Source organism: Hippocampus comes, unplaced genomic scaffold (assembly GCF_001891065.2).
Source record: "Hippocampus comes isolate QL1 unplaced genomic scaffold, H_comes_QL1_v1.1 scaffold7, whole genome shotgun sequence".
NCBI classification, from domain to species: Eukaryota; Metazoa; Chordata; class Actinopteri; order Syngnathiformes; family Syngnathidae; genus Hippocampus; species Hippocampus comes.
In genome coordinates this window covers 6,851,278-6,865,153 of record NW_017842060.1, presented here as the reverse complement: position 1 = coordinate 6,865,153, position 13,876 = coordinate 6,851,278, and the positions used below count along the sequence as shown (strand labels likewise).

The following is a 13,876-nucleotide window of genomic DNA, read 5'->3' as shown; positions in this document are numbered from 1 at the left end:
GCCCCCCACCCCCACCCCAACAGTTCCACCATCCGTGCGCCGTACGACTGATTTTTATTTTTTATTTTTTCCCCCGATCTGATTCACGGTCTCTGTCAATAGCAGTTTTCAATCTTTCCAGCGGTGTTCAATCTTTGCATAGTTTAGCCCGCACGGAACTTCTGTTCTCCACTTCGTCTGTTTTAGTACTTTACGGCTCGCAAATTTCAAGGTGCGGGGGGGAAAAAATTTTGTCTCGCCAGTCTTTGTTGTGGTTGGAAGGACACACTTGGTGGCTTGTGCTTGACTGAGGACTGTCTCCTCCCCCCTCTCGATAGTTAGAATAATTTGCGGAACAAACAAATGTTATTGTTGGTATAGTTGCATCAATGAAAGTGCCAGATGAGCGGTGATGCGTGGGCTTTGTTTTTAGTGCCTCGGGCGGGCGGTGTTGTTGGCCAGCAATGTAATGGCTCTGTGGTCGTTGGTTTGACAATTGCAGAGGCAGGCCAAAAGTTTAGTGAAGAGATTTACTGTATTAGCATCGCCGATAATTCACTTCCTGTTTTTTGAGACGTTCCCCAAAAATCCTCAGAGGCCCCTTACCATAAATGAGTTTTCCTTTTGAGTGAGCACATTGCTTAACTGTCCGAAGGCTGGCTCAGTGAGATGAATTATTTTTGTTTTCAGAAACTTGATGTGAAGCCGACCCTTTCAATTTTGGCAGGAAACGGCAGCGACCTCGACTTCGGTGGGGATGAAACCGGGCGGGCTTAGCATGGATACCTCGGATCCCGCAGAGCCCACCGAAGTAGCAGCGGCGGAGTCCTCCGTGTCCCAAGACAACGCAGTACAGCAGCCCGCGTCTCTGCCGGAGCAAACCCAGAATGATGTTTCGCCCGCAGATGTCACCAAGACCAACGGGGAACCGGACCACCAAGTCAAACTCGAAGCTGTTGCCTCCAAAAAGCAGCCTTCCACCACAAAAACACAAACTTCCTTAAGATCCAAGACCCAACCTTGTGCCGCTGCCTCCCACCGCCCTGTAAATCACGCGCAGTCTTCTACCAACAATACGAACTCGGGTGATAAAACCGCAGCCAAATCATCTGCGGCGGGGGCGGTGCCCAAAAGACCAGTGAGCGTCGCGACGGTTGTGCCCACCGTCAAGACCCCGACCAGGGTGCTCCACAAGAGGCCCGCAGGAAGTGGCCCATCCCGGACTGCGTCGGGTGCGACTGCAACGTCGGCGACGAATGGTACCAGGCCCGCAACCCTCGGTGGAAGTCGCAATAAGAGGACGGCCGCCGACAATGTGGACGCAGCTCGAGTCAAAAGTTCCGGTAAGTCATGAGATGACTTGTCCGTTTTGGGTCATCTTCGAATGCGACGTTGGTTTTTTTATTTTTCTGCCTCGTAGCTGCGAGCAGACCAGCTGCATCCACTGGCCACAGACCCTACACTTCAGTTGCTGCCAAAGTTGACAGCGGTGCCGTTCCAAAGACCAGCAGGTATGCGCTCGGTAGCTTTGAATAGATTTTTTTTCCTTAATTTGGTTGGTAGAAATAACATTGAGAGCTGTCAAAATTCTTTGCTTTTCAAAATACTCTATTTTTATTCACCCTTTCATGCCCCATGTCCAGTTTAGTCATCGCTGTCCCCGAAGGGGTTAAAATGGGTGCCGATAAATCGCCTGGCGATTTGTCCAAATTGTTCTGATCTCAGCCTCTCAACAGTAGTTATTCTCTGATTTCCATAATCCTTCATCAAAGCGGACAGATTTCTCTTTTACATTTGCAAACGTTTTCTTTTACTTTGGGGAAACAATGACTGAATCGGTTTCAAAGAAGTTTGCGTCAATCCATCTCCTGTGATTTTTGCATACCGTATTTTCCACATTAAAAGGCGCACTGGATTATGAGGCGCACCTTCAATGGATGGCCCATTTTATAATTTTTTGGGTACATTGGACGCACCGCATTAGAAGACGCAATCTACAATGCATCCACTAGATGGAGCTACGCTCAAGGAAATGCCAACAGAACGATCAGTTGTCCGTAAAACTTATTTAATAAAGCAGCGACACAGTTCACTTAACCAACAGCAAGTTATAACATTGACTCGTTAACGTTGAACTCTCGTCGCTACTCTATTTCTGTGTTCAACTGCGTAACCGATTGCCTTAAGTTTGAATGCATTGTAAGCATGTCTCGAGCAAGGAGCCATTTTGGGGATCGACATATTACCGTAATGACCATACACAAGGTGCTTCGGATTTTTAGGCGGGCTGTGAGCTTTTAAGAAAATGGAAGGCTTTTAGGTGCGCCTTTTTAGTGCGGAAAATACGGCAACTGTTTTTTTTTTTTTCGCCAAAATCACTAAACGATACCAAATTAACAATAATTGATTACATGGCAGTAATCGAATAACAAATGGTTTTGTAATACACTTTAATATAAAATTGTATCCGATTAATCAATTCTAAATGTATTTAACCCTTGCAAGGACAGCGGTTACGACAGGGGATGGCTTATCAGGTTGCAGGGGCGGATGAAATGGTTCATAGTGACAGCCCTAATGGAGTCAGACGCTCATTTTCCCCATTCAGAGAAAATGAACTAAAATCTCGCCCTACCCCACAAGCGTTGGTGGGCAATCACCCTCCCTTTTGTACATATCCTCTACTTGCGTGTAATTTTATCTCAACTCTCATTGCCCCTCTCTGACTGCGAAAAAAAAACAAAAAACTGAAAATCAGAGTGGAGAAGGAACTGCATTGTGGTTTTTCTGCGTGGTCCGCGAGTCCAATTACACATCCAGAGTGCGAGTCATGTCTGCGTCAATGGCCTGAGACAGAGGACCTTAAGAGAGTCGGTGTTATTGAAGAAATCCAAGCCTGTGCGGCAAGGGACCGGCCGCCAACGCTTCCTTGGAGCCAAGGCGTTTACTTGAGTCAACTTACTTCGCGACGCCTGCATTTTTGATCAACGGCCTTCCGTTGTCTTGTCGGAGCCAATAATTGAAGACATTCTCAACAGATTCCGACAACTGACATTCATCGTCAGTTACTAATTACCGCAACACGTCATCTCCTAAAATGGTGGCCATCCATGCCGCAGTGAGTTCTTGGGTCATGGCAACAATGTGATGAGTCCCGTCATCCCATCGGTGGCTATTTGGCGCAGTTGCCATTTCTTTCGTGATCATAGCTTGGCGCATTTCTAGCACGACAGCGGACACTTAGCTGTCAAACAATGCCTACAGCCTGGGGGGGGGGGAAAATCTTCCTTGGCATGTTTTGTTTTATTTGGGCTGTAGTTTTTTGTAGCGAGGCAGCAGCTGGCTCATTGAGTTTTGAATGTAACTTACACTTGACCTGAATAACAGAAGGGAATGTTTCATAATCTTCAAACAGTGCATGTGGACAACTAATGGCCTGCGCCCGGAGTGACTAAAAGCGCCTAACCGCTCTTTGCGGGAATGTGATATTTATGTCTAGCTTGACATGATTCATTGCCGCTGTTCCGATTTCACTTCCCAGTTGGTGGGAGGTTTCACTGAATGAGGCCCAATGCCATGTCCGTCATTGAAAGGATTCTCTTCTTGATCGTCAAGGAGATAAACCGGAGATCTTAAGCAGTGAAGCAGCTGGGTTTTTTTTTTTTTCCTCCCTTGTAACTGAATGTGTGGAGGGGGACAGAAACAAATATTTTAGTGTACTATGTCCGTTTTTTTGTCTGAGGAGGAGCCTTTGAATTGGTGAGGTCATTTCTAGACCAAATTGTGCATCTGGCACCAGACACTCACTCTGTATGTCACTAATTTAGTGCTTATTGTGCAGGCGTCTTGTCATGCGTAATTTATAGTGAGTGATCCGTGCAACGCATCCATGCATTCTTGTTGATATTGTCTTGAACTTTAACCTCTACAAGGACCTTATGTGTCGTCGTTAAAATCTTATTCGTCTGTGATTTTTAAAAATGTTTTTGTTTGTATTGATTTCACTCCATCTGCCAGGAAATGTAATCCAACAGCAATAGAGCGCCCCCCCAATCCAGTTACGGTGGATGCTTTACAGGCATCCCTCTCTGTGCACACTTGTTTTGGATCAGACTTTTGAAAGAAAAACATAACCGCGATCGAGTTTAACTAGATACAAGCGGGCATATGTTCAATGGAGGATTTTATTTTTGGTGCCACAATTAGTCACTTGACTAAAGTGAGTTATTGGATTTTAAAAAAATATATATTAATGGACAGAATTTTAAAAAAAATCACATTTTAAATCATAATTTAAAAAAATCCCTCCAATTTTCCTCATCACAAATTTGTCCCCCACCCCCGAGTTGGCGGGATTATGCAAAAACTGCTTAACCTACTTCCCAAAAGCTGTTTGGAGGGCTGGGGTGTGGCCAAAGGAAAAATCCAATTCATTTTTCTCCACAAATGTCTCATATCAACATGTCTGTCTTATAAAATATATCACTTGGCCTGAATCGGGTTTTTGGCGTCTTGTGACGGGTTTCCACAAAGTTCTCAGTCTGCTTCAAAAATGGCATTCAGTACCCAAGCTTCTTGATATGAAATGATCCTCTCCTGACACAGTTATCTTTGGGGGCACAAACACCCACCAGAAGCCATTATTATTATAATTATTATTATTGCGGGCCATCTCTCGAAAGCTTTTTCTTCCATTGATATTGTATACCCAAATGATCAAAACCTATTTCTGTGCTATTTTGGTTCATGTATTTGTTTGTTTGTATCCCCAGGCCCGCTTCTGCTCCCTCATCATCTCGAATGGCAACAGCTGCATCCAAGGCTGGTAGCAGCACCGTTGCAACCAGAGCACCCACTAGCGCAGCGGCGGCTGCTTCCTCAGGATCTCGAGCAGTGCCATCAACGTCGAGAGCCGGTAACAGTGTTGCATCCAAGCCGCCCAGCAGTGCCGGTAGCAGAACCGCTCCATCTCGAGTTACCACGGTTCCCCCTGCTGGCAGGACCGCAGCAGCACAGCCTCACCCAGCTGCTGCTGTCACTGGGAAGAAAGGTTTGAGGGTTTTTTGAGCGTTTACACCTTGTTTCTGAGGGGAGATCTTAAAATAATGTTTGAAAGCATCAATTTTAACACCCTATAATGCCATTTGTATCATATTTGATACATGCATTTTCAGTATGTAACTCATTCTTTACATTACATTAAATCATCTGTATCAAATTTGATACTGCGGGTTTAAAATATGATTTTCCCCAAATTATCATTTTCAGACATGATGCTTATAAATGTAATACGACAAATATCTAAAACAACATGATATGGCAAAAATATTGTTGTGGATTTTGTCGTAAGGGTTAATAAATATTTTTTTTTCAGGGAAAATTAAGTTCTACCTAAATGGCGTATGTTTCTCTGTTGGCACCAGATGTCAGTCGGCCACCTTCGACTTCGGTCACGAAAAGGCCCGCTGCTCCATCAGCTGCCACCAAAAAGCCAGAACCTTCTCAACCTGGAGCCACCGGAAAGCCCCCTTCTACCTCCAAATGGGCCGCGCTTCCCCAAAAAGCCGATCCCAAGGTGTCTCAGAGTAAAGCGCAACAACCTGCAAAACCTGCTTCCGCCAAGTATTACACTGCGGCCTCTCCCAAGGCTCCAGCAGCTAGCAAGCCACCCCTGGGAAGAACCCAGCATGCTTCTCCAGCTCACAAATCCACAAACGGCAGCGCCGCGCCGGTGAAGCACCTAACCAAACCCACTCAGGCAGTCTTACCCTTTACCGCTGGTGTCAAGAAAACAAAAGATTCCAGATTCAACCACTCTGTAAGGACACAGAGGGATGCTGGTGCAGCGGTAACAAGTGCAACACCAGCGGTACAAGCCGCAGAACTAATCCAGTCTGCACCCCAAGAACCATCTACTGGTACCTCTGTGCCAGAGATGGTCCCGCCCCAGGCTTCTACCCGGGACTCGCCACCAGAGGCGGAACCGCAAGTGACTGCTCAGAGCAATTTGGCTGCTCTCTCTCCCCCGCGTAGCCCCGTTACTCCACCCTTCCCAGAAATACAACCGCCCCGGCAACAAAGCGAAAGCGACGCTCCTTCGGCACAACTGGAGCAGGTCGCAACCGCTGTGGAGGTTCCGTCACCCCGAGTAGCCTCTCTGCCAGAGATACCCAGTCAGTCTGTTAACGTGACTTCAGATCAGACTCTCTCCATATGCAAACCCGTTACAACAGTTGTAAAGTCAGTCACTCAGGTAGCTCCGCCCAGCCATCTCAACGACGACGAGGACGAAGAGGAAAGAGAGGGAAGCCAGCTGTGGTCGGTCTCCGAAATGAGCGGGACGACACAAGCAACCGAGGAGTCGCGTCCCGGTTCGGCCGGACTGCTAAGCGGCTCCGCTTGGAGGGTGGGAGGTGCCGTCCCGTCTGAGCTGGACTCGCTTAGCGGGAGCCAACAGGGGGCGTCGGAGTTGAGTGCTCCCGGCGTCCTGGAGGGCACAGAGAGCATGGACGATCTTGGAGAGGGCAGCCTCAAAGGAGCCATGGAGATGGAAGGAGCCTCTGCGGGGTCGCCAGACTTTCAAAAAGTTCCCGATATCCCCTTTAATGACTACGACGAGGACGAGGACGACGAAGACAGAGTGTGCGACATGGACGTGGGCTCCGAGAAGACCGACGAGCTGCAGAGGCATCGGCACGACAACGACGTGGATGACGACGAAGAGGACGAGGACGTGGAGATGGCGAGCGAAGCGGTAACCGAGAGCGGTCTGGAGAGCTACGGGAACGCCGACGAGGACGACTTTGCCGAGGAAGAAAGACTGGACAACTTAAACAGGTTGGTCCAGCTTCCCCCGCCTCCTCAGCTCCCATCGGCTCCGGGTGCTCAGTGGTACCAACTCAACCCGTTTGCCGACCCCTGGGAAGAGCAAGTTCAACTCCCTCGACTGCAGCAGCCCCTTGAACCGGTCTCCCAGCCCGCACCGGCGGAACCTGCGGTGAGCCCACTGGTAGCCCCCCTGCAAGCAGACTCGGAGACACCATCCCAATCTCCCGCTCAGGCTTGTCTGGAAACAAGCTCTAATCCTCATGTTCCTGAAAACCGAGATGCGTCGTCTCTGTCTTCCACTCTGAAGGATGGAGCCAAAATGGGCGCCGGACAGCGTTTCGCGGGGCCTCTGCAGACTCCAGAGCCGACTTCATTCCCTGTAAGCGGCGAGAGCGTCACTCCAGAGGAACTTGGTGAAGGACATGCCAAAATTCAAGAAGCCCCCGTCACCTCTCCCCAGCCCGATGCGGTTGCCCATATGGCGAGCGGTGACCAGGAGTTTAAAGCCCCGACCATGCCGTCGGATGAGGTTTTAAGAGGCGTGGTAAGCGCTCTCACTTCCAACCCTTCGTCAACTTCCATAACGGAGGATGAAGCCAGCGACACGGAGGGCGAAGCGCTACTCGAGGACTCTTTGGAGTCTTCGGCCGGGTTGAAGAACAACATAACCTTCGAGGTCCAGCCCCCCGCACAGCGCGGACTCTCCACCGTCGAAGAAGCGGAGGAGTCCGAGGCGACCGGTCTGACCGACGACGCCACCCCGCCTTCGGCGACCTCGCTGGCGTCCTACGGCTTCGACTCCGCAACCACGGCCTCCAACGCCCAGTCCGCCGGCGAGGGCTGCATCAAGAGTCCGGGTATCTTCTCTCTGGAAGAGCTTCCCGAGGAATCCAAGGAGCTCTGTGACCAAGCCCGATCCGGCCTCACGGAGCAGCAATACATCGAGTGCGCTAATCGGGAAGTAGGTTGTACGCAGCAAGAGCAAGGGTCAGAAGCGCCGGCTCTGAACGCTTTGCAGGCGACCGAGGAGAAGCCAGAAGACGCCCACCCCCCATACTATTCTGCAATCTGTGAAAAGACTGACAACACTTTTACAGGTAACGTATAGTTAATTATGTCCCGCTGTTCTTGTCCTCAGTGTTTGTCTTTACAATCTTTGGCGGTGATGATGCAAAGAGGGACAAGTTATTGTGGGGAAGAAAAAAAAATTACAATCTTTGGCGGTGATGATGCAAAGAGGTACAAGTTATTGAGGCGAAAAAAAAATTGACATAAAAGATCCACCATATGGCTGAGATTCCTGTTTGTGCAATGGCTATTTCGATGTACTCGTCATCAATGCAGGGGCCCCGCACTGGCATGATAGATTTGTGGTGCAGCACTTAGAGATGGCGATGCTTCAAATTGTTTGAAGTGGATTGAATTGCCCAAAATATGAGAGCTCTTGATCCTATAATGCTTTTTACCAAATGACTCATTCATACACTAACATGTCTTGATTTGTATTTTTCTTTTTTGCCGGGGTGGGGGGGGGGCAGGGATGGTGGGGCTTCTCTTCCAACACAGGAACTCTACAGTAGCCCCCCCCCCATCACTCTCTCTTGCACTTTAAATGTATGAATTTCATTGTACCCACTTTGAATAACAAAACTTAAAATAAAGATACCCTTTTATAACTACCCTATCCTCATTTCTATAGTTCTGTTGAAAGGAGTATTGGGCAGCGGCAATACTCGACAGCACAGGTGTCAAAGTGAAGGCCCAGGGGCCAGATGCGACCCACCGCGTCATTTTATGTGGCCCGCGGGAGCAAATCATATCTCAATGTGTCAACTATCACGATTCTTGCCGAAATCTGTACCAAAATGTGAAATTGTCATTGGTAATAAGTAACGTTGAGATTTTGCACCGGCCCTCCGAGGGAAGCCGTAACTCCGAAGTGGCCCGTGACAAAAAATGAGTTTGATACCCCCGCTCTACAGTGTTCCCTCAATTTTTGCGGGTGGTGCGCTCCAAGTCCCCTTCAACAGGTAAATCTCCACAAAGTAGAAGTTGACATTTTTATTGAGAGGGGCGGGGTTAAACGTCTATTAAGCCATTACGACCCCCCACCCCCACCCCACACACACACACACGTTTCCGTCCCTTCGAAACACTTTGGCTTCATAAATGTAACTTTTAAACAGCAAAACGAATAATAAATGCCAAGCTGCTGATGATTGGCTCGCATTCATAAATGAACGTGACGGGAGCGCGCGCTGCATCGCGGCAGTAGCCGAGGACACGTGGCGACAAAGTAACCCACATTTGGACAAGGCCCCCAACGAATGCTGTAGGAACAGAACTCGGTCGTAACTGGAGGGCCCCGCGTGGATATACAGCCACCACGAAAAAGGCTGAACACTCCAAGAGGATCAGCAACCACGAAAGGCAACAAGAGACTAGTTCACGGCGGAAGAATCACACTGCGCGAATGCTACAGTACTGTTCTTGTTGTTTTTCGTTTATTTTTTTTTAAAATAATTCTATTCACGGCTTAATCTAGTTCTTTCCTACTATAATCCCGACTTTACTACAGCTTTAGTGTAGTTTGTATCGTAAATCTTTGCGGCAGTTAACAGTTGTATCAGTGCTGTAGCACAGGACACTCGCTTCTTGCGCCGTGTTACGCCGAAAGCAGTCGTAGCCGACAATCAGACACTGCCGCTGACACGGTAAACGCGGTTATTTTGTACGAAGTAATAAAAGATTCCTTCCGCCTCCGATGTGGCAATTTTGCAAAATCTCTGGATGAAGTCGGCTCTCGATTTAAGTTCTCCAACTACCCGCTGCACAAAACAAAGTCCTTCCCGCCCCCGAGTTTGCCCAGACTTGACAAGCCGCTGGATGATACCTCAGCATTGGATCCAACGGCACCGCTCCAAGCAACAAAGGCCTTGGTAAACGTTTTAACTGTTTGGCCTCCAAGACGACTGCTGACTGTGCTGCAGCTTTTAGGTCGTCTCCGCCACATTCTAGGTGTGTTGCCGCCAAATCACTGAAAGAAAAAAAAAAATCTTCTGCATTCTTCTAAGGCACCGTACGTTTTAACTGAGCATGTGGCTATAACATCTTGATTTTCATCGCATCTCTGCTCAGGTTTGCTGAATAGCTTGGCTCTAGGATTTGAATATTTGGAATCGGGGGTTCAAGGCGGATGCTTTATTTTGGGTTGAGCCCTTCTTCCTATTGCAGGGGTGGGGAATCAATTGGACCTGGCCCAAAGAGGATTGAATAAGATTCCCCAGTCCTGCTCGAATGACTGAGTCTAAAGCCAAGCTATTGTTTCCTCGCGACGCTGTTTCATGTACACAAATGCATGAAGAGCTTCTGCATGTCTTCGTTTGAATTCACGGGTGATTTCAGCTGGTTGCGTACACAGGAAGTTGGCTGTTTATTTTATTTTTTTTACACTCCCCTTGTTGTCTGGGTATTAAAAATGGTTTGCACCTTTTTTTTTTTTTTTTTTTTTTGCTCTCTCGTCCCAGGACTTCTGCACTGGTTTCACGATTTTACTCACCTCCTTTTTCAAATACAAAATGCCATTTTTGCCCACGTTGCAAGCCCACGTTTGCGGAAGCAGTTTTGCTCGAGTTTGGTTCCGTTGGCTGTTTTCCCTCACACTGCTTTTTTTTTTTTTTAAACTTTTAAAAGGGCCATGGGCTATTGTTCTTGAATCTTTTCACACCGCTCTGCTCATTGTAACCCTTTTTCACCACACGCAGGCCTCACCCCGCAACATCATCATCGCCACGGAGACCATCGCGGCATCACGCCCCGTCTGACTTGCGCGGACCTGCCCCCCCGCAAGGCCGGGCAGCAGGCGCTCAGCCCCCAGCTGCGGCGCCTGGAGCAGCACCAGAGGCAGCTGATGGAGATGCAGCAGCGGCGGGAGCAGCAGAGCAGACCCCTGGAGGGGGCCGAGCAGGAGAGGAAGAGGACGGAGGAGGAGGAACAGAGGAAGAAGAAGGACGAGGCGGAGGAGGAGATCAAGAGGAACGAGCGGGAGGCGTGGGAAGAAATAGAGGAGGGTGAAATGGGAGAGGGGAGTGGCCAATCGGGGACTGAGGAAGTCATCAATGGCGAGGGCAAAATGTCTGCTGAAGAAGAGGCGGAGAGGCGCGAGCTGGAGTTGCGACTGCTGCAGCAACAGTCCGAGCTGAAGCAGAGGCAGCAGATCCTGCAGTGGCAGCAAGAACTGGAGGAGGAGCAGCCGCCTTCCAACCGAGCAGTGGTCCTGTCCCCCTCATCGGGCCTGTGCACCATCTACGAAGCCCTGGAGAACAGCGACGAAGAGCCGGACGGCCGCCGTGCGGATCGCAGCTCTCGGGAGAGGAGGTTGTCGGCAGACTTGAACAATCCAAAGGAAATCTCCAGCAACGGGGGCCGCTCCTCCCCCTTGGACTTGGACTGGGGCGCCAAAGTGGACATGGTGCAGCAGCTGATCAATCAGACGTTGCTGCTCAACGGAGATGGCTGCTCCTCCCTGCTGCTTCTTCCGGGGGGTGCGGGGGGCACCCTGAGCCCCCTGGAGAGCAGCCTGTGGCCCAGCCTCCTGCCTCCCATCAGCCCTCCCTCGGCCACAGTGACTTCTGTGAGCAGCTTCTCCCCGGAGGCCGCCGGAAGCTCCCCTCAGGGGGAGTGGACAGTCGTGGAGCTGGAGACGCATCACTAAGTAGGCGGGCGACTCCACGGATACTCCTTTCACACAGAGTTGTACCCAGTGCTGGTTTCGTATGTGCTCAACCATTTTTATGGTGCTCGTCGTCATGAGTGTGAGCTGAAGTCCATCCAAGCTGACTGGAGTGGTTCCCACTCGCACCGTCGGACAATTCAGCATCAGGTTCATGTACTTGTATGCTCTGTGCTCAGGCCAAAGCCATGTCTAATGTAACGAGATGGCTTTGGAGCCAAGCTACAATGTCAAAGTGAGGGAAGGGAAGCTTCACTTTGTCAAGACCACAGCTCTGGCTAATGGGGGGCGGGGGGGGGTTGCTTTGCTGCCATCTTGTGGCATCAGAGGGAACCATTATACAGTTTAGCGGATGTTAATTACTTTTTTTTTTTTTTTAATTCATGACAGGGCTAAGTCCCAATTTTTTGTGAACATGATCATGGTGGAACACTGTACTACAAGCACAACTGCATGTTACTTGCAAGGCAAAACTATGCATGAGTTGACATTGGTGAACTACGAGTACTTACTTTCACAGTGCAGAGGTCGTGGGTTCAATCCCCCGCTCCGGCCTCCCCGTATGGAGTTTGCATGTTCTCTCCGGGCCTGCGTGGGTTTTCTCCGGGTACTCCGGTTTCCTCCCACATTCCAAAAACATGCATGGCAGGCTGATTGAACACTCCAGATTGTCCCTAGGTGTGAGTGTGACCGCAGATAGATGTTCGTCTGTGTGTGCCCTGCGATTGGCTGGCAACCAGTTCAGGGTATCCCCCGCCTACTGCCCAAAGTCGGCTGGGATAGGCTCCAGCACCCCCCGCGACCCTTGTGAGGATAAAGCGGTTCGGAAAATGAATGAATGAATGTCACTCGTAGTACCGGTTGCACTTGGTTTAGCCTCATGAACATGAAATGTGAGCAAAGAGCATCCTCGTACAAACTGCTTTCGATAATTTCATCTAAAGTGAACTGAACATTCCTGATTTTGCTATGTGAAAGGCAAATTCGACACATGACTGTGAGGCAAACGTGCTGTCGCAGACTGGTCACGCTGACCGTCGTCACCTGACATGAACATTGAACCGCATTTGAAGGTGCTGCAGATTCCAAACGGTCGGTAAGATCACCAACGGAAATACAAGCATGTCCAAAATGTAACAGTGACTACTGGAGTAGTCACTGTTACTTATTCACTTGTAGCGTATTCTTTTTTCCTTGGCTAAACACTCATCGTTGAGACTGCTCCCTCTTATATGGAAGTGTTTTTAAAAAAAAAAAAAGCCAAAGAAAAAGCAAAAGGCTTGTGTGACACCGTGCATGATGGCCGTTCAAATGTTGAAGGATTATCTTTGCAAAGACAAAACTATTGATCTTGGTGTTGGTTCTTGTGAAAATGTGTACCTCATGTTGTGACTGCTTTACGGAGACTAAACAAACAAAAAAAAAAGCATATTCTTACATCGGGTACCGTAAATGTAATGCCTCATGTCTCCTAGATCCGATTGTAAATTGTTCTTGTAGAGTTTAGAGGAAGCAAAGACACTGGAAATGACTTTGTCACGCATCGAGCTTAAGAGCATTTTTGTCTTACTTTTGTTATTTGTCCACCAAAGGTCAGTAGGCGTAAATGTTTCCCCCTTGAAACATCTGTCGGTCACTGATGTTACTTATTTGTGTCTATGAATTGATTTTTTTTTTAAATCCGGATCTTAAGGTCCAAGTAGTATTACACTGTTCTCATCAAGACAATTCAGTTCACTAGCAGAATAACTCTGATGAGTAACATCCCCACTGCTGGTGCCACTTGTGGCCTGTGGGACATTTCTGTAACATGTAAGACAGTAGTCCTCAACTTTTTACACCAAGTATCACACCCGAAAAAATACTGAGGGAAAAAAAACCTAAAAATTTGAGGAAAAAAACTTAAATTTACAAGAATGAAGTCGTAATGTGAGGAAAGTCGGCATTTCGCGTTTTCCACATTTGAGAATTGTAATGAGAAGGAAAATATCATGCACTCTGAAAGTTCCCCCCCGCTAATACACTGTAGTCCTTTGCAAACTTACAATTGTTGGGCCTTCACATATGTTTTGTCAGTGTTTAATTTTGTGTTGAAAGCTGCTGTTTGTGTGCCGTGTTTATTTTCCCTGAAGTACGACAGTGAAGAGAATCTCACAATTGGGAAGCTTTTCTGCTCTTATCATTTTCATGAAGGGAAAAGTCTTTGTGAGTCCTATTTTGCTTCTTTATGTATCTTAAATGTATTTTCAAGTGAAATCCAATGAAGGATGTCAGATGTTGATAGTGCTGGTCAAAAGCAGATTTTGATCAGAGATGGCTTTCTTTGTGCGCGGGGGG

At 48.5% G+C, this 13,876-nt stretch overlaps 1 protein-coding gene across 2 annotated transcripts in view; it reads left to right on the top strand.

Moving 5' to 3' along the window:
- The window catches only part of prr36a (proline rich 36a), a 23,719-nt gene extending 11,809 nt beyond the window's left edge, over positions 1-11,910 (top strand). Inside the window, exons 2-6 of one of the 2 annotated variants that reach the window (XM_019862574.1) lie at positions 707-1,322; positions 1,400-1,490; positions 4,752-5,029; positions 5,403-7,904; positions 10,572-11,910. In XM_019862574.1, the coding sequence (XP_019718133.1) occupies positions 737-1,322; positions 1,400-1,490; positions 4,752-5,029; positions 5,403-7,904; positions 10,572-11,521 (4,407 nt within the window). In that variant the 5' untranslated portion in view covers positions 707-736 and the 3' untranslated portion in view covers positions 11,522-11,910. Of the gene's footprint in view, positions 1-669; positions 1,323-1,399; positions 1,491-4,751; positions 5,030-5,402; positions 7,905-10,571 lie in introns of both variants that reach the window. The other variant, XM_019862575.1, reaches the window with a different exon arrangement.
- The last annotated feature ends 1,966 nt before the right edge of the window (positions 11,911-13,876 follow it).